Consider the following 25,548-nt stretch of genomic DNA (forward strand, 5'->3'; position numbering starts at 1 on the left):
TGAGATTACAGGCGTGAGCCACTGCACCCAGCCATTTCCCCTGTAAGTAACACCAAAACTTGCTCTCCAGCAGCAATGGCACAGCTCCTGTTGGCCTCTCCCACTGCCCCCCTTCATCCAGGTGCCTGCCAACACTGGTGTCTCCCCACTCCTGCACATGCTGGCCAGGGGGCCTCCTTCTCCCTGAGGCTTCCACCCCCATCTGAATGCTGACGACTCCAAAGCTCTGTCTCTAACTCACATATGTGATCCAAGGTTCGGAGCAGATATCCCCCTGCCTCTGGACATCTCTGCCGCATATCCTGCAGGCATCTCAAACAATACCTATCCAAAACTGGGCACTGGGCATCCTTTCCTGGTCTCTGCCCTCCCCAGTACATCTGTCCCAGCGAAGGGCTCCACTGTGTCTGGGACACCTCCCTTGGTCTACTGGTCCTGAGACTGGGTGACAGACTTCTCTACATACCCAGGGCACCCTGTTGCCCTCGGTACCCTGGGTCACACCATCCTGTCATGGATCCTGGGATGTCTTTCACAGCAGGAGCAGTGTTGGACTCAACTCTATGCAGAGAGATCTCAGACGCACACTCTGGACAACCCCGTCCCAGAGGAAGGGGGCAGAGACCCTTCCATACCAGCTATACGATGATCAAGCAACTGCCACTCAAAGAGGCACTGCATCACAGACAAGTTTTTATTATCCTGCATAGAGAACCCAAGAAATATAAAAACATCTCCAGGAGGAACCCCCTCCAACTGTCCCCTTCTCTCCCTGGGTGAGCTCAGACCAGGGTAATGGGGGCTTGCAGGCTACCTCTGTCCAGTGAACAATTTCCATATAAAAATAGATCTGTAGAGGGCTCCCAGAGAGCCACTGCCCACACCACACCTGTGCAGGACCAAGGCCTGGGACCCATCGGGATTCTGGGACCTCACTCCTCAGTGGAGGGGAGATCTACCCTGGACACCGAAGTCTTGCCAACATAGCCAGGGGCCCTACTGCAGGAACAGCTGGGGTAGGCAGAGGAGACTGCCCTGCAGAGAATGACTGATGTGGCTGGAGATGGGGATGAGGCTCCATCCACCCAAGAAGGGATGCTCATCCCCACATCCCCTGGATGCTGGTCCGGGTTTCCCAGGAGGGGTGGGGTGGGGAAGGCGGATCCTGGAGAGCACCTAGCCGGGGGCTCCCCCAACCCTGACAAAGGTGGTAGCAACATCTTGGTCTCCTCAGTACTCCCAAAGTCACCGAGCTGGGGCGGGTGCTCAGGAGACGGGGAGGCAGGGGGCTGGGGGAGATTCCAAGGGGTGGGGAGCTGCTGCTGGCAGGGTGAGGCCAAAGGCACCGCTGTGAGTCATGTCCCCCACCTCGAGGTGCTCTGCAAAGATGCACTGCACCTTCCCGCCTCTGGGCTCTTTCTCATGCTAGCCTCTCTGCCTGGACTCATCTTGTCTGAGGCCTGCCATCTTGCCTGCCGAACACTCCACCCACCCCCTCTCTCACCTGCAAGGCCCTGTTCAACTTAATCTCAACTTCACACATGGAGAGTGGGCATCTCCCCTCCAGCCTACACACCCACTGACCCAGATGGCTGCTGGGGACCCTGAGCACTGGTGGATGGTGCTCTGGAATGACTTCTCGGTACCTGAGCTCTTCTCCTGGGCTAGCCTGAACCCCTGCAAGGGCAGGCTGTGTGTCTCTTTCACCTTCCTCTACTCCTGTCTCCTTTCTGCCCCATCCCACCCCACCCACACACCGCCAAGCAGAGCAGACAAGTGTCAGGGGTGGCCTGGACAAACTCAGCCCCTGTAGCCCCACCGAGATCCAGCTGCCTTCCTGCCATCGTACAAAAGCTCTGGCACCCTGACCCCCATCATTCTCAGGGGCCCTTGCGGATAAGAAACTCCGCAGTGGGCTCAGCACAACCACTTCTGCCAGGGCTCCACAGAAGTCAGAGCGGGGAGGGGCGGGCTCCATGGAAGGCTGTTTAGTGCCCAAGTCATGGAGCTGGCTGGAGGGGGGTCGCCTCCAGAGTCCCCACGGGCTATACAGGGAAGTAGTGGTGCCATAGGGCAGGACAAAGGACTCTCTCTCCAGAGCCAGCCTCGTCCCTGGGTTGGGTTCTGACCCCAGCTCTGACCCTGATTCCTCACTTGGCTTCAGTTTCCCCCATCTGGGGGTTAGACCAGCCTGTATAAGAGAGAGGACCCATCTCTGAGTCTCCTTTTCACCCTCCTCAAGGCTGGAGAGAAAAGCTCTTTGGTCCCTGGGGAGATGGGCCTTCATGCTTTTCCCAAATGTCCTGGCCACTGAGTTCATAAAAAGAATGCACACGAGGGCCTCTTGGGGCCTCAGGGAGCACCAGAGCCTTTGCCGTCCGGCCTGGCCAGGACTCTTGGCCTCATCCGAACTGTCAGCCCAAGGCAGGCGGACACAGAAACCCCAGCTCCTGAGTCTAGGGCTCTTGGGCGTCAGCCCCTGAGCTCAGCACCACCTTTGCCTGCCTGGGCCTTGGCCAGCATCCAGTCAGCCCCGCCAAGGCACAGGGAGCTGAGAATGAGGCGACTCGGGCCCTGCCCCTGACACCTGAGCCACCAGGCAGCTGCGGTCACTGCCAGGTGGAACAAGAGCACCCCAGGACCCATGCTGTCTGACTGGTCACTGGGTCTGTGGGAAAAGGGAGCACCCCCGGGGTAGGTCTCAGCCTCTAGTAGGTACACATGGCAGTTGGGCATGGGCCAGGCAATCTCAACCCAATGTCTTCCCTCCCATCCCTGCCCCAGCTCTTCTCTGAGACCCTGAATTTCCTCCTGCTGTTATCTCAGGGGTCCTCCCTAGAGATCTGAACCTCTTTTCAGGGACACTGAGTTGGCCAAGATGTTCAGACTGGTGGAAATGGGAGGAGCAAGCAGTGAAAGTGGGGAAGCTGCGGCCCCACACCAGATCTGGGCCCAAGCAAGGAAGACGGTGCTCCCTCCCGCTGCTGGAGCGCAGCTTGCCACGGTCCTTGGGCAGGGCTGGGGGTCTGGACCCCCACTGGAGTCCTGCCTTGAAAGAAGGAGGGCCACTCACACCTGTACCCCCTGGCCCTGCAGCTGGAGCACTCGTGCCTGCAGGGCACCGATCCCGCTAAGGAGGGCCTCTTGATGTTCAGCCGAAGAGATGCCCAGGCTCACCAGGTCCCTGAAACAAAGGCTGGTCACACCGGCTGGCTTGACCCCAACTGTTGTTCCTCCCACGAAGGCCCTCCACTCTCCCTCCCCTTTTCTGGACAAGTCAGGGCTCCCCAAGATAGGCAGGGGCAGGGTCCCTGGAATCCCCCAGCCCTAGCCTTGACCTTGGTGCCTTGGACTCACTGGGCGGTCATCTCGGCCACGGCCTCCAGGCTCCCGTAGCCAGCAGCCGCAAAGCTGTCCTTGTAGCGGCACAGGTCCAGGGCCTCCAGCCACGCACCCACAGAGCCAAAGGAGGGGAAGGTGGAGAAGGCACGGTCCGCTAGTGGGGTGGGAGGCCTGCGGGTCAGAGGAGCTGTGCTCAACCGACAGCTGGGATCTGGGCCCAGACCTGGTGGCCTCCCGAGGAGAGGCCAGCTGAGGGTGGACAGGAGAAGAGGAGGGTAACTGGGCCCCAGGGCTGACCCCGGCTCACAGGGGCGCTGTGCATTCCTGCAGAGGCAAGGGCTTCAGGCTCTTCAGGCAGGTGGAGGCAGAGCCAGCTAAAGGTATGGGAGTATCTGAAACAATCTGGGGTAGGACATTCCTAGGACTGGTTGGTGGCTCGTATTTGGAACAATGAATATTAATTTCACATATTTGATTCATTGGAACTGCAGATATGTTAGGGCTATTACCAAGTCTGTCTCTCCAGTCAGAAGCCATTGCACCCAGGGATGTGGGCAAAATCCAGGAGAAGCAGAAGTGACCAGGACAGATGTGCAGTGAGGTGGGCCTGGGCAGGTGGGAGGCTACAGCCCTCTGGGGCAATGGGGTGAGCAATCACTCCGGGACAGGGAGGGGGTGGGTGGAGGTGGGGGGTCTGCACTTGCGACATGCAGGGAGGCCCTCCATGGGCAGATGAGAGGCTGGGGGTCCCCCATGGGAACATACCTGGGACAGGTGGTTGGGGCACACTTAGGGGGCTCTGGGTCCTGCACCGTCTTGCTCAGGATGCTGTGGATCTGGGAGAACCTGGGCCGCTCACCTGGGTCCTTCTGCCAGCAGTCAAGCATTAGTCGGTGCAGCAGAGTGGGACAGTTCCTGGGGGGTGGCAGCCGAAAGCCATCCTCCACAGCCTTGATCACCTGGACCATGGGGGTGGAGAGCAGAGAGGAGGCTCTGGGATCCCCCAGCACACCATGCACACACACACACACACACACACACACACACACACACACGTTGCAAGGAGGACTCGGGCAGTGGTCAGGCAGAACCAGACACAAGCAGACAGAGACGAGGGGCCTGGGGCAGGAAGGCTGAGGGTCAATGGGCAGAGGTCAGGGAGCTGGAGCCCGAGGTGAGAAGGGCGGAAGGCCTGGAGCTGGAGCCACAGATTACTCACGTCTTGGCCAGACATGTCCCAGTAAGGCCGCTCCCCAAAGGCCATCACCTCCCACATGACGATGCCGAAGCTCCACACGTCACTGGCAGAGCTGAAGTGACCAAACTCAAGTGTCTCAGGGGCGGCCCACAGCGCCGGGCTCCGGCCACTCTGTAGGGGCGGGCAGGTCAGGGGCAAGGAGGAACCGGGTCACACGCAGGTTTCCCCACCACGCCGAGCCCCAGATCCAGCCCTGCACGTCATCCTCCCAGGCAACCCCCCTAACCCCAGCCTCACGTCTGGGAAAGGCAGACACACTGATTTCAAGGCAGGGTACACTCTGACATTTATTCCAAGACCGACTAGGTGGAGGGGCAGGGAAGGGAATGGAAGTGGGGAGCTAGGGGCTCCAGGGCAGCTTGGTGGGAAACAGGCGGTGCAAGCAGGCTCGGCTGGGGGAGGATGCCCTCACCATGGTGGTGTAGACAGCCTCTGCTCGGTCCCGGGGGCCTCGCCCAAAGCCAGAGATCTTGCAGACAAGGTCGCTGCTGACCAGCACACGGCGAGCCGCCAGGCCCCGGTGAACGTAGCCCATCTCTGACAGATACTTCATGGCTGATGCCAGCCCAGGCAGCAACCCCATCAGCTGCCCAGCCATCAGCTGTCCCTCGTGCCGCTGCAGAGGGAGGAGACAGAGGCCAGGGCTGTGGGCTTGGATCCCCCAGTGTTGGGTGACGCCACAGTGGTCACCTAGCTCTCACTGTGCTTTATCCTGTGACCACAGGTCAGCCCAGCCAGTGGGGATGATGCCAATCCCAAGCCCTACCAAAGAGAAAAGTGGAGGACCCCTGCCTGCTTTACAGAATAAAGTGGTCATCGGCAGCCCCAGGGCCACTCACCCTGAGGAAGCCATCCAGGGCCCCATGGCTCATGTACTCGGTGACAATCATCAAGGTGCTTCCTGTGCCCAGGGATGAGAACACACACGCTAAGTTGCCTGCTCACCCTCCACCCCGCACACACACAAGTTTCCCCACCGGGGCCCCGGACTGGGCCTCGAGAGCCAGAACCAGCACCAAGCTTCCTAACCTCAGCACCCTCCTGCCCTGCCCAGGGCCCCCTAAGCCAAGGAACAAAAGAGGAGACATCTGTAGGGGGAGAAAGGTCAAGGTCAGGAGCTGCAACAAGCTTGCTAAGGAAGCTCACTCAAGGGCAAAGGGACCCACCCCCTAGAGTATCACAGGCCAGAAAGGTCACTCTGAGCCAGAGTGGCCACTCCAGGAGAAGGGCCACCCTGAGTCAGTGAAAGCTGAAGCCGCTAGCTGAAGTTCCCTCCCATGGCTGAGGGAAGGACCTGGAGGGGCAGGGGCACCCCAACTCCCACCCCATCATTTCCACCCCCCATACCCGGGGCAGCAGGAAGGGGGGCACCGGGCCCTACCTCGGGTGACAACACCCTCCAGCCGCACGATGTGGCTATGGTCAAACTGACCCAGCGTGAGGGCCTCGGCCAGGAAGCCGAGCCTCTGTGAGTCGGAGGCACTGTCCCTCAGTGTGTGAACGGCTACGGGCAGCTCCTGGCGGCCGGGGAGCTGCAGGCAGCCACAGCACAGCTCCCCAAACCGTCCTGTGGGAAAACAGCATGACTCTGACTAGCCTGGCCAACACAGCAACACACGTAAATTAACCAGGCGTGGTGACGCATGCCTGTAATCCCAGCTACTTGGGAAGCTGAGGCAGGAAAATCACTTGAACCCAGGAGGTGGAGGTTGCAGTGAGCTGAGATTGTGCCACTGCACTTTAGACCGGGCAACAGAGCGAGACTCGGTCTCAAACAAAAAAGAAAAAAAAAAGGAAAGAAAGAAAGTGACTAGTGACTCCAGATAATGGACTCTTTCCAATTTAAGTCCTGGTAAACAGAGTAGCAGTGTGACCTGGAATTCCATCTCTTCCCCTCCCTTGGCCTCAGTCTCCTCTGTGAAATGAGGATTCCTCCCTGCCTTCCTCAGTGGGGGGAGGTTTCTAAGACTTGAAGAAGGGATGTGGCGCATGCCAGTGTGCCAACAGCCATCAAACCCCATGTGACCCAGGACAGATGGCAATGACCTGTATTCTGCCACCCTGCCCCTTTCCAGCTTCTGTCCAGCGGGTCTGGAGACAGTGTCAGGGAATAATGTCAGGTTCCCCGCGAAAGCAGCTGCCGTCTCTGAGCACAGGGGTTGAAGATTTGCAGTCAGGAAGAAAGGCTGGCAGGAGTCTGGCCCTTAGAGGGTAAGCATCAACAGCCAGCCCCTGTGGGGAGTACTGGGAGGTCCCCACAACAGCCCCCAGGAGGCAGATATCATGCCCATGTCACAGATGAGAAACTGAGGCTCTGAGCAAAAGAGGGACATGCCCTTGATCATGAGGAGGTCAGTGGAAGGGCCAGGCCTAGAACTCAGGTATGCCTGGCCCCCAGGCTTGCAAAGGCCCTTCCCCCCCGCCACATGAATGCCTGGGACTAAACTGCCAGTGGCAGTGTGCAGAGGTCATGGAGGGACCTTGAGGACCGGGAGAGGGTCACAGACCCTCTGCCACCCTCTTCCCTGTAATCAGCCAAGGCAGGGACTTTCTGGGTGGAGGGTGGGCTTGGTGTGGGCTTGGTGTGGAGGCAGCGTTTCCAGGCAGGGACTTGGGTGGAGGTGGGCTTCAGGATAGAGGTGTGGACAGAGTAGGGGCATGGCCTGTGGAGTAGGTGGGGCTTCCACATGGGGACAAGGCTTCCTGGGCACCCAGCTTGCCTGCTCCAAGGCTCCTCTCCAGTGTGACGCTTTTCACATCCAGCTCCTTGGCGAACAGATGCACAGCCTGCAGCGGGTCCCCACAGCTCTGGGGGTCCAGGAATGTGCGACGTGTAGGGACTTTGACTGGGAGAGAAAGAGATGAGCCTGGGGAAAGGGGCCTCCATCGCTGGGGCGGACACAGGGGCTCATGCAGTGGAGCTAGGCCGAGGGCAGAGGAGTGGGGCAGGGTGGAGCCCAACCCTCCCAGCCAGGCCCAGCCAACTCACAATGGAAATACAGCTCCTCTTCATCATGGGCATCCCCTCCTCCTTTGCCATAGCTGCAGGGCCTGGCAGGAAGTTCAGGGTCATTCTTTCAGCCAGGCTGCCCCAGCCCTTCCCACTGCAGAGCATTGAAGGCAACACCTCTTTGTCCCTTCAAAAGACAAGGTCTGTGCCCTGGGGGAGGTACCTTCTCATCCAGCTGATTGAAAAGCTTCTCTGTGGTTTGACTACCTCCCCATAGCACAGATACAACTGTAGCCCTAGACCAAACCTTCACCACTGCCACCCTTCCCAGCTACTTGCACACAGTGAAAATGATTGCAGCTCCAGAGGCACCCAATCCACAGCCTGACTGCAGGCCCCAGCTGCCCCTGCCTGCGGTTCTGTGAAAGTGTGAATAACGCAAGCAGACCCAGCACTCGGGGCAGCTTCTGGTCTGATCAGGAAAACAAACACGGAGAGTTAGCCATAAGCCCACTCACCAGTGCCGGCAAAGGAGAAGGGCGGTGTACTGTGGGGACATGGGACAGACAGGCCTGACCTGATTCGAGGTCACTGTGGATGGCTTCCCGAGACAGAGGCAGCCAAGGGCCAAAGGACTGCATCACAGTCAACAAAGCCACAGGCTGGCACTTGGGCTCCCCCAGGGGCGGGGCCTCACTGGCCCAGATAAAGACTTCGGCTTTTATTCTGGGAGCAGAGGAGAGCCCCTGTGGGGTTTAAGCAGAGGAGTGCAGTGATTTGATTTATACTTTAGAAAGAGCTCCAGTTGCAGGGTGGAAGCTGCCGCTGGTGGCACCACAGGGGATGAGCTGGCAGTGGTTCTGCCATGGGGTCAACATGGGCATGGAGAGAGGCAGGGGACTCCAGTGACAGGAAGGTGACAGGGACCACAGGACTGAGAGGCGGCCGGATAGCAGAAAGGAAGAGGGACAAGTTGCCCATGGAGCTTATGGCGGTGCCATTTACTGGGACAAGGAGACAGAAAGTTCACATTTAGACATCTGAGTTTGTGGGCCTGGGGAATAAGCAGGAAAGATAAGAAGGGAGTTCAACGTGTGTGTGTCCGGAGCTTGGAAGAGAGGCCTGCTCTGCAGACACAAATCAGGAGCCACGAGCCTGGCCCAGGGAGAGGATGGAGTCCGAGAGGAGGGACTGGGAACAAGTCTGAGAAACCCCAACATGCAGGCTAGAGGAAGGAAGCAGGAGGACAGTACAAAAGAACCGCCAGAGGAACAGGAGAGAGCGGGGTAACTGGGGGCGCTCTGCAGGCGATACTGCAGTATCACAGGGATCAAGGACAGAGAAAGCAGAGCAGGTGGTGAGAGAAATCACACAAAGGTACAAGGAGGAGAGACCAAGGGAGGAGTCTCCAAAGTTTTCACGGGAGAGACGATGGTGTGTAGATGCAGATGGGAAGGAGGAGCAAGGCTGTCACACAGGGGGAGGTGGCCGCCAAAGGGTGTTGACAGCCTGGGCTGGGAACCTGACCACACGGACCTACTTCCCAGCTCCTCCACTCGGTAGTTGTGCGACTGGGTGGCTCCGTTTTCTCTTTAATAAAATCAGAATAAAGCTAGGCCTGCCAGACAGCAGGCTGTCAGACAGCTCACCAAGGCTCCACACATGTCCCCTGTTATGTGGGTTCCCAAGATGCCAAAAGGGTGGGGTTCAGTCATCGGTGGAAGGACTGATCCTGGCTGGGAGGATCACCTCCTCTAGAGAAAAGGGGGTGAGGATAGGTGCAGAAGCAGGCAGGTTTGCAGGCGGGATGGTGAGAAGTCTAGGGGCCAGTGACGAGGCTAAAGACCAGGTGTGACAGGTGTGACTGAGAGAGCAAGCTGCAAAGACAGGGTGTCTGCAGGCCAAGAGTGGAACTGGATTAAGGACTGAGGTGAGGTCGGGCATGGTGGCTCACGCCTGTAATCCCAGCACTTTGGGAGTCCAAGGGTGATGGATCACCTGAGGTCAGGAGTTTGAGACCAGCCTCGCCAACAACATGGTGAAACCCCATCTCTACTAAAAATACAAAAAAAAAAAAAAAAAATTAGCTGGATATGTTGGCACAGGCTTGTAGTCCCAGCTACTCAGGAATCTGAGGCAAAAGAATCACTTGAATGGGGGAGGCAGAGGCTGCAGTGAGCTGAGATCACGTCACTGCACTCCAGCCTGGGTGACAAGAGCAAGACTCTATCTAAAAAAAAAAAAAAAAGTATTGATGTGAAGCATTCTAGGGGGATGGTCAGGAGGAACAGAAGAGATGATCCTCGGGAATGAGAGCAACATCCAGGAGAGATGGGTGGAGATGAAGTGGGGAAGGCTGAATGGATGGAGGAGCGAAAGAGGGTACATGGTGAGGAGAGGAGAAAAGCTTCCACTGGACCACATGGCCGAGTGAGCAGTGGGCAAGCCAGGGTGGACTAGAGAGGAGGGAAACTGGAGGTGAGGGACCATAGCGCAGAGCAGGGTGGCGTAAGAGCTGCTGCAAACAGCCTGCCAGGCCGGGACACGCCTGCTGGGGAATAACTGCTCTCTACCCCTCTGCACTCCCCATTTCGGTGCCGCCGCTGGATTTGGGATTTGGAATCCTGCCCGGGCTTGCTCCGCCTCTGCAGGGCACCTGTCTCCAGGATGCCCCTGACCTGCAGAGCCTCTGCTTGAAAGAGGGGCTCATGGCTTCCTTGTCTCCCTTTCCTCCTTCTGCCTCTCAGAGCCCCTCAGGGCAAAGCCAGGATGAGGCACTCGCGGCACCTGTCCATCCCTGCTTTTCCAACGGAGCCAGCACAGGGACCTGCATGCTCCATGAGCAAGGAGCTCTCTACTCTTGCTCTGCCTTCCTGGTTCACCTGGCCCGGGCCGAGCTGGCTCCCAGACTAGCGAGACAGTGTTCTCTCGCACTCAGTCACTTTCAGTGCCTCAATCAAGGCCGAGCAAACAGCCAGTGCCAAATGAATGTCCACTGTCCTTCCAGCCACCAGGCAGTTCCACGACACTGAGATGTGGCTCCCCAGCCCACCCACCTCTCATCTGCCTCTCCGCTCCAGCCCATCCCATGCAGACTTTCCAACCTCTCCAGTCTGCTGACTTCAGCCCAGCCTGGGACCCATCTAGGATGGCTCTGCCTGCAGCAGAGTGTGGCCCTGGGGAGAAGAGGGGATTCATGCCAGGAGGCCTCTGCTGCCTGCAAAAGGACTAGAATCTTCTCTGAACCAGACTCAAGCCAACTCAAGCTCTACGTCTTCCCCCTTCCTCCTAACCCCTTTCTCTGCTCACCCTCCTGCAAGCTTCTCTCTGGTGGGAGTGGGAGGTTTCTGCTTTATGAATTGCCCTCTCTGTCCTGCTCCTCCCACACATATACATACACACAATTTCTGCCTTTTCCCCTTTTTCCTGTGTTCAAGGGCCTCAAGAGGCCCGGGGGCAGGGCCTGGGGGCCTCTGAGCGTCTCAGGAGAATCCTAATCACACTGGAGCAGCCGGAGCTTGATTCCTTCCTCAGTGATGCCTTCTGACATTTAATGACTTAAGGCGCTAAATCCCCTTCATCCCAGAGTGGCTGAGCTAGCTGCAGTGCTGGCTGCCGCATGAACCGTGAGTGGGGGGAGGGGCCAGACGACACACACCTGTATCTGCACAGCAGTGTGCACGAGGGTGCAGATCTGTGTGTGTGCAAAGCGGGCAGACAGGGATGCCCGTGAGCACATGTTAACGTGCATGGGGACGTGACCCACCAGGGGTCACCCAGGCTGGGCCAGCCACCTACCTCCTCCAAATGGCCAGCACACTCATCACGGAGCCCAGGACGAGGAGGGCCGAGATGGTCACTACGGTGACGACAACGGCGGGGCTCTGGTCCCTGGACCCTGAGGCAGCTGGGAGGAAAATCACGAGGTTGAGTCGGGCAGAGGACCCGGCTCCTGGGCAAGCCCCAGGGCAGACTCCTGTCCTCACCCTGTAGCAGGACTCCCACAGCACCTCTGCACTTGGCAGAGCCTCCCAGCCACAGAGCTGCCAAGGCAGTCCCACTGACCACAGCGGCACCTGGAGTCCCAAGAGCTTCCTCTGCTCCCAGGGCAGGACACCTCCCGGTCAGCCCAGCTCCTGCTCAGAGAGGAAGCAGGAGTCCAGACAGGCAGGGCCAGGCCTCCCTCTATGCCTTTCGGATGGGCAGTGAGAGAGACTCAAAGTCGCTCTGCAGGAGGAATGGCCTCTGCTTTGAGCTCCCTGTCCTCAATCCAGACCTTCTACCAACAATAATAAAAAGAGCTAACGGTAACAGCACCTTACTCCGTTCAAGACGCTGGGCCATGTGCCTTAACTATACTATCTTGTTTCATCATCACAATAATCCAGGATGGTATTACTGTCTCCATCTTACAGCTGAGGAAACCGAGGTAGAGAAGTTACATAATCTGCCCAAGGTCACATGGCTAAAAAGTGGTGAACCTAAGATTTAAGCATGACTCCAAAACTGTCTGCCTGACTCCAAAGCTTCAGCTTTGAACTTTTTCCCCAAGAGAGCAGCCTAGAGGACGCTTGCTCTCAGCCGTATTCATAGATCTAACCAATTGACCCATCCAATCAATCCATCCATTTATCCAACCTACATGCCCAGTTTGCATTAGCACTGAGGAGATGGTGATAAATCTGGAGGGGTGCATGGGCCCATGGGTGTGGCAGAAACAAAAATCTTAATTGCAGAATGAAAAAAGAAACAGAAATGAGCAGAGCTGAGCAGAGGCGCAATAATAATTTCTTCCTAAAGCCAATGAGGAAGTTTTCATGAAAAAGGTGCCATCGGAACTGGACCTGGAGGCTGGAAGGATTTCTGATGGTGCTTAGATGCACAAGCTGGGTCTGAAAATGGCAAGTCTTCCCATGTGGCTGGGAAACAGACTGCTTGAAGGCGGAGAGTGGCAGATAGGAAGCTGGAGGGTGGGAAGATGGCGGGAACTGGGCAGAAGAACCTGGGAGGCCTTAGTGCTAAGCTAAGGAGTATAAACTTTCTCCTGTGGGCGACAGGGAGCAGTGGAGAGAGTTCCTGTCCAAGAAGAAAAGGAATGAGGGTGTCTGATGAGGTGGGAGTGAGGATGGAGAAGAGGTGCTTGAGAGAGGTGAAGGTTTGGAGTAACTGTTAGGAATGAGAAGAGTACTAAGTGGCCCTGAAGGCTGAACTGAGATTGGAAAAGTACATCCCTGCAGGCCGGCTCCGCGTGGGACAGGGGGAGGAGAATGGTCCAAGTCTGGGGACTAGCAGCTGGGCGCAGTAAGACGTCCAGGGAATGAGGGCTGGCAGAGTTAGGGAGTATTTCTGATGAGATCATCTGCAGGAGCTGGGTAGAGATGGATGTGGGGCCCAGAGGAACTAAAAGCCCGGGAGATGAGTTGGACCCAGTGAGCTGTCTTTTGAATGTCACAGAGCAAGTGAGGAGGAACAAAAGAAGAGAATTAGAGGACAAAAATTCTAAAGTCAAAGAGGGCATTTCAGAGCCCAGCGTTCCAGAGATAAAGAGAGCTGAGGGTCTGGGCAGTGACAGAGGGGATCAGAGTTGCCAAGAGCTGTTTGAAATGAAGCATCAATGTGGACACAGAAATGGGGAGTGACAGAGAGATGGCAGCAGCCGGCAGCCTCTGAGATGGCATTCCTACCTCCTGGTATCCGCTCCTCGGGAGTGTAGGCTGGACTCACTTGTGATGAACAGAATATGGCAAGAGTATTGGGATGTAATCAGGTCACCAAGACCCTGATTTGGGGCCGGGCATGGTGGCTCACGCCTGTAATCCTAACACTTTTGGAAGCCAAGACAGAAGAACTGCTTTGAGCCCAGGAGTTTGAGACCAGCCTGGGCAACATAGCAAGGAAACAAGACAAATGGCTTCTGTCTTGGGTGCCCTCTCCCTGGCTCACAGTCTCTGGAAGAACCTAGTGTTTGTGGTGGGCGGCCCTAAGGAGAGGCCCACGGGGCAAGAAACAGTAGGCCTCAGCAGCAGCCAGCAAGACCCTGAGCAGGGAGGCGGACTCTCCCCCAGCTAAGCCCCGAGATGATCACAGCCCCCGAGGAGAGCTTGACGGCAGCCTTGGAAAAGACCCTGAATCATGGCACCTAGCTCAGAGGCACCCATATTACTGAGCTGTGGAAACATGAGATTGTAGATATTTGTTGTTTTCACCTGCTAGATGTTGGGGCAACTTGTTACACAGCAATAGGTAGCTAGTACAGTGGTGAAGCATAAGCCTTCACCAAGACCCTGATTTGGGGTTGGGCATGGTGGCTCACACCTATAATCCTAACACTTTTGGAAGCCAAGACAGAAGAACTGCTTTGAGCCCAGGAGTTTGAGACCAGCCTGGGCAACATAGCAAGATTCCATCTCTATTTTTTAAAAAAGAAAAAAGACCCTGGTTTGGAAGGCGGGGGTGGTGGCTCACATCTGTGATACCAGCACTCTGGAAGGCCAAGTGGATCACCTGAGCCCAGGAGTTTGAAATCAGTCTGAGCAACATAGTGAGACCCCCCAAAACTAAAAAATTAGCTAGGCATGGTGGTAAGTGCCTGTCGTCTCAGCTACTTGGGGGATCCTGGAAAGTTGAGGCTGCAGTGAACTACGATTGTGCCACCGCACTCCAGCCTGAGTGACACAGTAAGATCCTATCTCAACAACAATAACAAATCTCACTTTGGAGACACGGCTGATGGGAAACCACACTCTGCAGATTGGCAGAACCATAGCCATGGCCACAGGAAGGGAGGTTGGATCTCAGCAGACTCTACACACTGAGAGGCACCCAATAAATGGAGACTATCAGGCCTTCTCCACTGACAGCCCCCAGCTCCTGCCCCCACCATGCCCACTCCAGCCAAACCTGCCCCCTTTGTTCAGGTGGCTCCCTCTCCCCAAAATGCCTCCCTGCCCATCTGTACACATTCAAATGTTCCCCAGCTGTAATCTCCTCTTTCCAGCACCTGGCCGAGGTCTGACACTTTCCACATTCAGGCGAGAAGTGTGGTCTTCCTTCCCAGAACTCAGAGCCCCTCAACATTTTATCTTCTCCTCCCTTCGGGCTCAGAGCTCTTCCTATCTTGGATTAGAGTCATGTAGCAGGTTGGAAAAAATTATTATCTTGACAGCTGCTGCCAGAATGGCTCTTAGGGGGAACTGCCTTTGTTCAGGAAAACATTTCCATGAGCTGCTCAGGGTAGATAGAGGTGAGATCCTGAGGGCCGGGTTAGCAGCAGGCAAAGCAACAAGCTGAGCTGCTCTGCACACATCAGGGAACTGGGGAGTGGGTGGGGAGAAGAGGAACCAGAGGAGGGAAGTAAAGGAGGAGGGAGGAAAGAACAATATTGTGGAGAAGCCAGAGATGTTTTCAGTTGAGGATCTTCAATGTCCAGTTTGTGTTTAGTTTTGATAACAGCTTTATTAAGATATCATTCACATACCATGTGATTTACCCACTTAAGGTGTGTAATTCTTTTTTTTTTTTTTTTCCACATAGAATCTCACTCTGTCGCCTAGGCTGGAGTGCAATGGTACCATCTTGGCTCATTGCAACCTCTGCCTCCCAAGTTTAAATGATTCTTGTGCCTCAGCCTCCCAAGTACCTGGGATTACAGGTGCCCATCACCACACCTGGCTAATTTTTGTATCTTTAGCAAAGACGTGTTTCGCCATGTTGGCCAGGCTGGTCTCAAACTCCTGACCTCAGGTGATCCACCTGCCTCGGCCTCCCAAAGTGCTGGGATTACAGGTGTGAGCCTCCGCACCCAGCTGCAATCCTTATTTGTTGTGTTTATCACTGCAACGCAACCCCTTCATGTCTGTCAACCTTCGATGAAGTCAGCATCACACTCTAAGGCTTAGTGGGGAGAGGGACGGTGTCCTGTGTTTGGGTCTCTATTCAAACTGAGTCTCTATCCAGCCGAGACATGGGTTGCAGCTGTTCAGAAACCCTTGTAGCCTCTCCCGTGAGCTCCTCCAGGACAGGCTCCCAATCTAATTCATGTTGGTGAATAGGCATTAGTCAGTGGATTCCAAAGTCATTAATTAATTAGGCTGTAATTAAACTGTTCTGCGGGCTCCCTGAACTGCGAAGATAACTCCAGGTAACTCTGCCCATCTATTCGTCTCCCTGCCTCAGCCTCAGGCAGGGTTCTCTCTGTCAAGGTCCCTGTCCACTCACACACACTACTTACCCTCCCCCGGGGTCTGCACTTCAATGCTAGGGTTAAAGCTCTGGGCCTCCCAGGATGGCCCAGGGGAAGCGGCCCGGATCTGAAAGACGTATCGGGTAGCCGGCTTCAGGTTGGTGACGGTGACTGCTGGCGCCCCCGTCTTCACCGTGGAGTAAGCCTGCTCACTCTGACCCTGGAAAGAGATCAAGAAGTGGAGCCCACCAGCACCAGACCCGCTGTTCTAGGAGAAGGAAGGGCGAAAGGAGCAGGGAGGCAGGAGAAGCACATGTGGGTTGAGTGGGAAAACCCAACCCCAATCGTCTTGGGGGATCCCAGGGATCTTTTCCTTGGCTCCTTAGCCCCTGTCTTCACCACAAGCTCCCACCCACACTCTGTGGCACTTGCAGCTGAGAATAGCCCCACCTCTGCATAAGGGAAATTTTAGAGAAGACACCAGATCCTCCTTCCGGGGGAATGATAGGATGGGGGCCACCAGGGCCTGTCAGTCCAGGCTGACCTGGGCCAGTGCCCTAGGCAGGCCTGAAGCCTCAGAGGACAGAGTAAGAGAATGAGTCTTGACCCACGATAGCCCGCAATGGCTCACAAGGCTTTTCCTTTCCTTGACATCTGATTTTCACAGCTGTCCTGCATAGCTCAGAGGACAGAAAGGATTATCTTGTTTGTTTGTTTCAGAGATAAGGAAACCCAGCTCAGAGGGGTAAAGACTCCCCCAAGGCCCCAGTCGGAGCTGTCACTGATGAGCGCCTACTCGGGGCCAGTTCTGCAGGAGATCCGTTACAGCCCGACTTCCCGTGAGCCTCACAACAGCCCCTGGGAGTCAGCATTTCCAACTCCTTTTCAGGTGACGTTCACATCAAGGCAAGCGCTGGTGCACCCTCCGACGCCCTGCAGAGCCTGTGCTTACTTCTCGACATCACGACGCCCCCACTCCACCCCAACACACCTGACGATGCATACTAGAGACACTCCTCCCATCGATTCATCCCTGCCCGCACCTTATTAGAGCCCCTGCCATATCCACAGCCCCAGAAGTTTCCTCTCCTGATATTTCGTGGCTCCAGTTCTTTGGCCATAACATTCAGGAATTGGGGCAGACTTTGACCCAAGCTGGGCCAATCAGAATCTCTCTTCTAGGCCGCTCAACAGTCCATTGAAAAACAGAGAAGCAGAGGCTTTAGGACCTAGGAGGTAGGGCAGGCTAGGGGCAGGGAGGAGGAAGGAGCAATGACATTGGTGAGTACTGTGAGCAGGCCCCTCTGCAGCATGGGCTGAACTGGTGTGTAGAGAGAGGTTGAGAGGAGAAGCACCGTGGTGCCCGAGAGGGGCTGGTAGATACCGCACCCAGGCCCAGCGGCCCAGCAGGGCTTCAGCTCAGCAGGCTCCTTGAAAGAGCCCTTCAAATATAGCCCTTTATATATTTGTTCCTTTTTTTTTTTTTTTGAGACGGAGTCTCGCTGTGTCACCCAGGCTGGAGTGCAGTGGTCCAATGTCAGCTTACTGCAACCTCCACCTCCTGGGTTCAAGTAATTCTCCCTGCCTCAGACTCCCAAGTAGCTGGGATTACAGGCACCTACCACCATCAGTTTCACCATGTTGGACAGCCTAGTCTCGAACTCCTGACCTAAGGTGATCCACCACCCTGGCCACCCAAAGTGCTGGGATGACAGGCATGAATCACCGCTCCTGGCCTTGTTCCTTCTTTTTTATTGTTTTGGGGTTTGGTGGGTTTTTCTGAGACAGGGTCTTGCTCAGTTGCCCAGGCTGGAGTGCAGTGGTGCAATCACTGCTCACTGCAGCCTTGGCTGCCTGGGCTCAAGCAATCCTCCTGCTTCTGCATCCCAAGTTGCTGGGACCACAGCCGCACACCACCATGCTGGGTAATTTCTTTTTTGTAAAGGTAGGAGTCTCACTTTATTGCCCAGGCTGCTCTTGAACTTCTGGCCTCAAGCCTTCCTCCTGCCTGGCCTCCCAAAGTGCTGGGATTACAGGCGAGAGCCACTGAGCCTAGCACTTGCTCCTGTTTTTGAGGGTTTTCATGCCCAACAAATTCACACTCCCTGGCTAATGGCCTGGGAGCATCCATCCAGCTCAGCCTTGGGACTCTTGCCTATGCCCTGATTCTCAATGTCCATTCAGTGAGTCCTTTCTAAGCACCTGCTGCATACCTAGCCCCTTCCCAGTATCCTTTGCTGCTGTCCCCTAAATATCAGCATTCCTCAGGGCTTTGTCCTGGCCACTCTTCTCAGTGCCCTCCTTGTTCTCCTCCAATCACTGGGGTACAGCTACTGTCTCTATGCTGAGAACCCACAATCTCTCTCTCTCTCTCCAGGCCAGGCCTCTCCTTTGATCTTCAGACCTGTAAGTCCACCTAGGTGTCCCACAGGCCCCCTGAATGCTACATGAGCAAAACCAGGTTCATCATCTTGCCGCAAGCCTGCCCTTTCAACTCAGTGCTTTTTATCTCAGCCAGTGGTACCCCATACTTTGGGTTACCCAGGTCAGACACCCAGCAGTGACTGAGGACTCTCTCCTCCTTCCCATTCAGCCCCAACACTCACAGCTCTCAACAGACTTCTAGTATTCAAAATCTATTATCTGATTCAGCAAAGAAGTCCCTCATGTTGTTGAGGAGTGAGTGAAGTTCTGACACAGGTAGAAGCTGAAAGAGGTTTCACTTTGGTGAATATAATTTGTACCAAGGTGAGAAACAGTTTAACAGTAGCTTACATATAGATTTAAAGAAAATAAACTCGCCAGGCACAATGGCTCATGCCTGTAATGCCAGCACTTTGGGAGGCTGAGGCAGGTGGATCACCTGAGGTCAGGGGTTTGAGACCAGCCTGGCCATCGTGGTGAAACCCCGTCACTACTAAATATATAAAAATTAGCCAGATAGATATAGTGGCAGGCATCTAATCCCATCTACTTGGGAGGCTGAGGAAGGAGAATCGCTTGAACCCAGGAGGCAGAGGTTGCAGTGAGCTGAGATCATGCCACTGCACTGCAGCCTGGGCAACAAGAATGAAACTCTGTTTCAAAATAAAAAAAATAAATAAAAAGATAATAAACTTATAGGGAAATGAGCAGATTGGAATGTGACTCCATTTGTTGCATCACAGCTAAGCTGCAGCCACAGACTGACAACAGATAAAAGAGGTCAGCAAAAATCAGCACAAGTATCCTACAGGGATCAATTGGCTATATGGAGTTCACAATCAAGCGTCCTGTATATATTTTATTATCACCGTAAATGCTGTGCTACACATTTTTTGTATCACTGAAATTATAATAACTCATACATTTATTGTTCTGGAAAGCTGGCTGCTAAACATCTACCAGCACACCACCACACCTAGCAATGTGCTTCATGGGCACGCATTTTTGTAAAATTAGAAATGATATGATCTCTCTGTGTCCTTTTTCTTTACAAGGGCTCTGCAAATGGCATGTATAAGATTCAGCCACACAAAATCTAGACCAAGCCCCAGAGAAATCTCTTTGTCAACTGAAACACGAGGTGACGTGGGAACAATGGAAATGGTTGGTGATGGAGACAGACCTGAGCAGAGAGAGGAGGAGCAGGAGTCCGGGGAAGGAGGGAGAGACTCGAGCCTGGGGCCCCTAGGAGAGGACGGTTATGTTTACAAAGGGAGTTAGAAGGGCTTTTGCTGGGAGGACGGCCTGAAGAACCAGAAGCCCGGGGGTGGGGGACAGGTGCGGGCCAGGCTGCAGGTCCCTACCAGACACGTACTCACCTTCTCGTAGTATCGGATCTCGTACTCCGTGCCATTGGCCCCAGGGGCTCCGGCAGGGATGGGCTCCCGCCACGACAGGGACACGCTCTGGGGCTCCACTCGGTCCCTGCGGATCTCATCCTCTTCCCAGGGCGCTGAAAGTAAGTAACATGGCATTCTCCACCTTGACCCCCTACGTGGCAGGATTTGGGGTAGGAGGAAGAGGGTGCAGCGTGCAGGGCTATGGGACCGGGCTAAGAGAGGCCTGGGGCGTGGTCTTGGGGGCTGTGGGCGGGGCTAGGGAACAGCCTGAGAGGCGTGGCCAAAGGGGAGGAGTCTGCGGGATGGGAGGAAAGAGGCCCCTCTGCCCCCACAGTACTTTTCTTCTTTGTCCCCAGAGGGAAAAGCATCAGGCCTTCTGCTGCTTGCCCACTGCCTACACCCCAGCTTCTCTCATGGTGGTTGGCTCTAAAGCTCCAGGCTCTTTCTACACTTGCTGCAGCTTGGACACATAAGAGAGCATTTAGGGGCAAATGATTAACGATTCCAGTGGTCTGGTCAAGAGGTAATACACTCAACAAACTAGAAATAGAAGGAAATTATCCCAAAAGAATAAAGGCCATATATGAAAAGCCTACAGTGAACATTATACCCAATGGTGAAAGACTGGAAGCCTTCCGTCCATCATCAGGAAAAAGGCAAGATGTCTGCTCTCATCACTTTTACTCATCATAATACCAGAAGTTCTAGCCAGAGCAGTTAGGCAAGAAAAAGAAATAAAAGGCATCCAAACTGGAAAAGAAGCAGGAAATTTATCTGTTTACAGATGACATGATTTTATCTGTAGAAAACCCTAAAGATTCCACACAGAGTTTTTAGGCCAGGCATGGTGGCTCATGCCTATCATCCCAGCACTTTGGGATGCCGAGGTGGGCGGATCACTTTGAGTTCAGGAGTTCGAAATCAGCCTGGCCAAGATGGCAAAACCTTCTCTCTACTAAAAATACAAAAATTAGCTGGGCATGGTGGCCCACACCTGTAATTTCAGCTACTCAGGAGGCTGAGGCTGAAGAATCATGGGGCAGAGGCTGCAGTGAGCCAAGATCACACCACTGCACTCCATCCTGGGCAACAGAGCAAAACTCCATCTCAAAAAAATAAAATAAAATTTAAAACTAATAAACAAATACAGCAAAGCTGCAGAATACAAAACCAATGCACAAAAATTAGTTGTGTTTCTATACATGATGAACAACTCAAAAAGAAAATTAGGAAAACAATCCCACTTACAATAGCATCAAAAATAATAAAATACTTAGAAATAAACTTAACCACAGGATTTAAAGACTTTCATAGAGAAAACTACAAAACATTGCTGAAAGAAATTAAAGAAAACACAAATAATTGGAAAGGCATCCTGTGTTCATGGAATAGAACACTTAATATTGTTAAAATGTCCCTACTACCAAAAGTGAACTACAGATTCAATGCAATCCTATCAAAATCCCAGTATTTTTTACAGACAGAGAAAAAATACCCTAAAATACGGAATCTGAAAGGACCATCATGGGATGGGAAAAACAAAGTTGGGTCAGAGGCAGGGCTCGCACCTATAATCCCAGCACTTTGGGAGGCCAAGGTGGGAGAATCGCTTGAGACCAGCCTGAGCAACACAGTGAGACTCCATTATTTACAAAAACCAACCAACAACAAAACTCACCCACACACACAAAGATAGACTCCTCACACTTTCTGACTTCAAAACATATTTCAAAGCTACAGTAATCAAAACAATATGGTACAGACATATAGACCAATGAAACAGAATACAGAGCCTAGAAATAATTCCTCTCCATGTATGATCAAATGATCTCACACAAGGGTACCAAGGTTATGCTATGCAGAAAGTACAGTCTCTTCACCAAATGACACTGAGAAAAGTGGATATCCACATGTAAAAAAATGAAGTTGGACCCTCACCTTATATCATACACAAAAATGAACTCAAAATGGATTAAAGACCTAAATGTAGGATCTGAAATGATAAAACCCCTAGAAGAAAACACAGGGGAAAAGCTTCATGACACTGGATTCAGCAATCAATGATTTCTTGGATATGACACCAGAAGCACAGGTGGTAAAAACAAAAATAGACAAATGAGACGACATCAAACTTTTAAAATTCTACAGGGCGAAGACAACAATAATCAGAGTAAAGAAGCAATCTTTGAAATGGGAGAAAATAGTTGCTAACCATATATCTAAGGGGTTATTATCCAGAATGTATAAAGACTGTCTAGAACTCAATAACAAAGACCAAATAACTCAGTTAAAAAATGGACAAAGGACTTCAGTAGACTTTTTTTTTAGGCTATCAGGTGAGGCAGTGAGAGTGGAGAAGGAACAAAGGAATCTGTAACTGGATGTGATCAATTAGTTGTAAACAACACTGCACTCAGACCAGCCTGAGTAGACATTTCTTCAAAATAGATATAGGCCAGGCGTGGTGGCTCACACCTGTAATCCCAGCACTTGGGGAGGCCAAGGGGGTGGATCACCTGAGGTCAAGAGTTCTAGACCAACCTGGCCAACATGGTAAAACCCTGTCCTTACTAAAAATACAAAAGTTAGCCGGGCGTGGTGGCATGCACCTGTAATCCCAGCTATTTGGGAGGCTGAGGCATGAGAATTGCTTGAACCTGGGAGGCAGAGATGAGCTGAGATCGCACCATTGTACTCCAGCCTGGGTAACGGAGTGAAACTCTGCCTCAAAAAAAAAAAAAAAAAAGATATACAAATGGCCAAGAAATGCAAACCAAAACCACAGTGAGATATCGCCTCACACCCTTTAGGATGACCACTACCAAAAACATAGAACGTAACAAGTGTTGGCAAGGACATGAAGAAATTGGAAGCCTTGTACATCATTGGTAGGAATGTAATCGGTGCAGCTGCTATGGAAAACAATATGGAGGTTCCTCAAAAAATTATAATTACTATATGATCCAGCAATCCTGATTCTGGGCATATATCCAAAAGAACTGAAATCAGGTCAGCACTTGGGGAGGCCAAGGTGGTGGATCACCTGAGGTCAAGAGTTCAAAAAGAACTGAAGAGATACTGCTCACCCATGTTCACTGGGGCATTATTCATAATAGCCAAGAGGCGGAAGCAACCTAAATGTATAAGTAGATAAATGGATAAAGAAAATATGGTGTATATACACAATAGAATATTATTCAATCCTTAAAAAGAAGAAAATTCTGTCATATGCCACAATATAAATGAACCTTGAAGACATTATGCGAAGGAAAATAATCCAGTCACAAAAAGACAAATACTGCATGATTCCACTTATGTGAGGTATCTAAAGCAGTCAAACTCTTTGAAACAGAAAGTAGAATAGTAGGCCAGGCGCAGTGGCTCATGCTTGTAAATCCAGTGGCTCGCGCCTGTAAACCCAGCACATTTAGGGAGGCCAAGGCAAGCAGATCACTTGAGGCCAGGAATTTGAGACCAGCCTGGCCAATGCGGCAAAAGCCTGTCTCTACTAAAAATGCAGAAATTAACCAGGGATGGTGGCAGACATCTATAATCTCAGCTACTTGGGAGGCTGAGGCAGGAGAATCAGTTGTACCCTGGAAGCAGAGGTTGCAGTGAGCCAAGATTGCACCAGTGCCCTTTAGCCTGGTGGACAGAGTGACACCCTGACTCAAAAAACAAAGAAAAAAAAAGGCCAGGCGAGGTGGCTCACACCTGTAATCCCAGCACTTTGGGAGGCCGAGGCAGGCGGATCACCTGAGGTCAGGAGTGCAAGATTAGCCTGACCAACATGGTGAAACCTTGTCTCTACTAAAAATACAAAAATTAGCCAGGCATGGTGACAAGCACCTATAATCCCAGCTACTTGGAAGGCTGAGGCAGGAGAATCACTTGAACCCGGGAGGCGGAGGTTGCAGTGAGCCAAGATTGCGCCATTGCACTCCAGCCTGATGGACAAGAGTGAGACTGAGTCTTAAAAAAAAAAAAAAAAAAAAAAAAAAAGATTGTGTTGATGCTCTTTACCATTTGGTATGTTTTTGGAAAGAAAAAGAAAGTAAAATGGTAGTTGCCATGAGAGGGTGGTGGGGGTAAAGGGGAGTTGTTAAATGGATATAGAATTACAGCTTTGCAAGATGAAAAGGTTCTAAAGACCGGGTGCTGTAGTTCACGCCTGTAATCTCAGCACTCTGGGAGGGCCAAGGTGGGAAGATCACTTGAGCCCAAGGGTTCAACACCAGCCTGGACTACTAAGTGAGACCCTGTCTCTGCAAAAAATCAAAAAATTAGGCGGGCATGGTGACACACACCTGTGGTCCCAGCTACGTGGGAGGCTGAGGCAGGAGGATAGCCTGAGCCCAGAAGATCAAGGCTGCCACTGTACTCCAGCCTAGGCAATACAGCAAGGCCCCATCTCAAAAAATAAAAAGAAAAGGAAAAGAAAAAGTTAGAGATCCACTGAACAACATATCTAGTTAACATACTGCACTATATACATAAAATAGGTAAGATGATACATTTTATGTGTTTTTTACATTAAAAAAATTTGATGCCCAGGTCACAACCTAGAGCAAACAAGTCATTGCCTCTGTAGGCTGGAGCTCAGGAGTTTGTTGTTTTATTTAAGTTTCTTGGTGATTCCAGTGTGCAGACAAGTTGAGAATTGCTAGTCTAGATAATGTCAGGTGAACAGCAGCATACACACACATACTCACATGTACAGGAGGTAATACAGCCGGGGGTTTGTGTTCAGCAAAGAGGTTTCCAAGAGAAGATGCCAGGAAAGCAGTGGGAGAAATGGTTCCAGGGCTCAGAAAAGGTGTCTGAGAAAAAGATGGAGATGCAGGAGCCATCAGAAGGTGAATGGATGAAACTGTCCAGGGAAAACGCATAGAAAGAGAAGAGGAAAAGCTTTTAGGGAATAAGTCTGAGAAACGCCAGCATTTAAGAAACAGGCAAAGGAAGAGAAGTTTGAAAAAAGGAGCCAGAGAGGCAGGAGGAAGACCAAGGGTGAGCAAGGTGATGGAAGCCCGGGAAGAGAACATTTAGGAAGGTTCCCTCCTGACTTTTCTGGCGGTGAGCCCACTATTGGTCCACAAGCAAGTGATCTTACTCCCTGAGCCTTGGTTTCCCTGTGTGTAAAATAGGAACAATGATGACACCTCCTAGGCATGCTGTGGGAATTTTATGAAGTCATGTGTATGAGAGACTGAGCAAGCACTCGGCACCAGCATTCCAGCAAAAGGAGCTGGTGCTGGGCAGTGTCTTATGTCGAGAAGAGACAGCACAAGATGATGATTCAAGTTTCCCTCTGGCTTTCATAAAGTGAATGCTCCTGCTGACTTTGGGGGATTGAGGAAAGCAGAGATCAGAGAGTAATAAGGCAAAAAATTGGAGACAGGAAGTATGTGGCTCAGGCTCTGACAAGGGTGTGGATGTGGCTTCTAGTCTTAAACGGTATACCCATCTATCAGCCTCCACTCCGTGTTTTTCCCAAATTCCAATTAAAACATAGAGACACAGTAAGAGTTGAAAACCCACACCATGCCCATAAACTAGTCTTGACAGCCGATCGCCAGATTGGGGGCTGGAGAGTCGAGTGGCACATTTCTACTTATGATCAAGCCAGTGGGACTAGATCAAAAAGTGCGATTGTAATGAACCCCCAGGCTATACTGCCCACAGAGTGGCATTGCCTCCCATTCTAAAAATAACTCGAAAAATCCTTTATTCCTCCCCTCAGTGTCTGACCCTCAAAAAAAAAAGCCAGGTCTTTGTCAAGTGGACAATGCACAGCCAGCACTCCAGCGCAGAGCTGCTTTCGAGGAAAAGTGCTCTTCCCTGTCCCCTAGGAGCGCTTCCCAGCCGAAATTCACTTTGAGATGGCAGCTCCCAGAAAAGACCTGAGCACAAAGTGAGAGGAGTGGTGAAGCATTCTAGGAGGTGACAACGTTCCTTGCAAATACAGAAAGGGGCAGAGATGGGAAGGGGAGGC

The 25,548-nt window shown here is 52.8% G+C and overlaps 1 protein-coding gene across 4 annotated transcripts in view; it reads right to left on the minus strand.

Moving 5' to 3' along the window:
• Positions 1 to 576: 576 nt before the first annotated feature.
• The window catches only part of EPHA10 (EPH receptor A10), a 44,325-nt gene continuing 19,353 nt past the window's right edge, over positions 577 to 25,548 (minus strand). The window contains exons 6-18 of one of the 4 annotated variants that reach the window (XM_039474606.2): positions 19,536 to 19,669; positions 15,781 to 15,952; positions 11,349 to 11,457; positions 7,590 to 7,651; positions 7,321 to 7,446; positions 5,982 to 6,167; positions 5,440 to 5,501; positions 5,013 to 5,216; positions 4,562 to 4,711; positions 4,108 to 4,301; positions 3,358 to 3,513; positions 3,076 to 3,184; positions 577 to 702 (exon numbers count right to left, since the gene is read on the minus strand). In XM_039474606.2, the coding sequence (XP_039330540.1) occupies positions 577 to 702; positions 3,076 to 3,184; positions 3,358 to 3,513; positions 4,108 to 4,301; positions 4,562 to 4,711; positions 5,013 to 5,216; positions 5,440 to 5,501; positions 5,982 to 6,167; positions 7,321 to 7,446; positions 7,590 to 7,651; positions 11,349 to 11,457; positions 15,781 to 15,952; positions 19,536 to 19,669 (1,790 nt within the window). Of the gene's footprint in view, positions 3,185 to 3,357; positions 3,514 to 4,107; positions 4,302 to 4,561; positions 4,712 to 5,012; positions 5,217 to 5,439; positions 5,502 to 5,981; positions 6,168 to 7,320; positions 7,447 to 7,589; positions 7,652 to 11,348; positions 11,458 to 15,780; positions 15,953 to 19,535; positions 19,670 to 25,548 lie in introns of those variants that run through there. The other 3 variants (XM_074380537.1, XM_074380538.1, XM_074380539.1) reach the window with 3 other exon arrangements.

Source organism: Saimiri boliviensis, chromosome 11 (genome assembly GCF_048565385.1).
Source record: "Saimiri boliviensis isolate mSaiBol1 chromosome 11, mSaiBol1.pri, whole genome shotgun sequence".
NCBI classification, from domain to species: Eukaryota; Metazoa; Chordata; class Mammalia; order Primates; family Cebidae; genus Saimiri; species Saimiri boliviensis.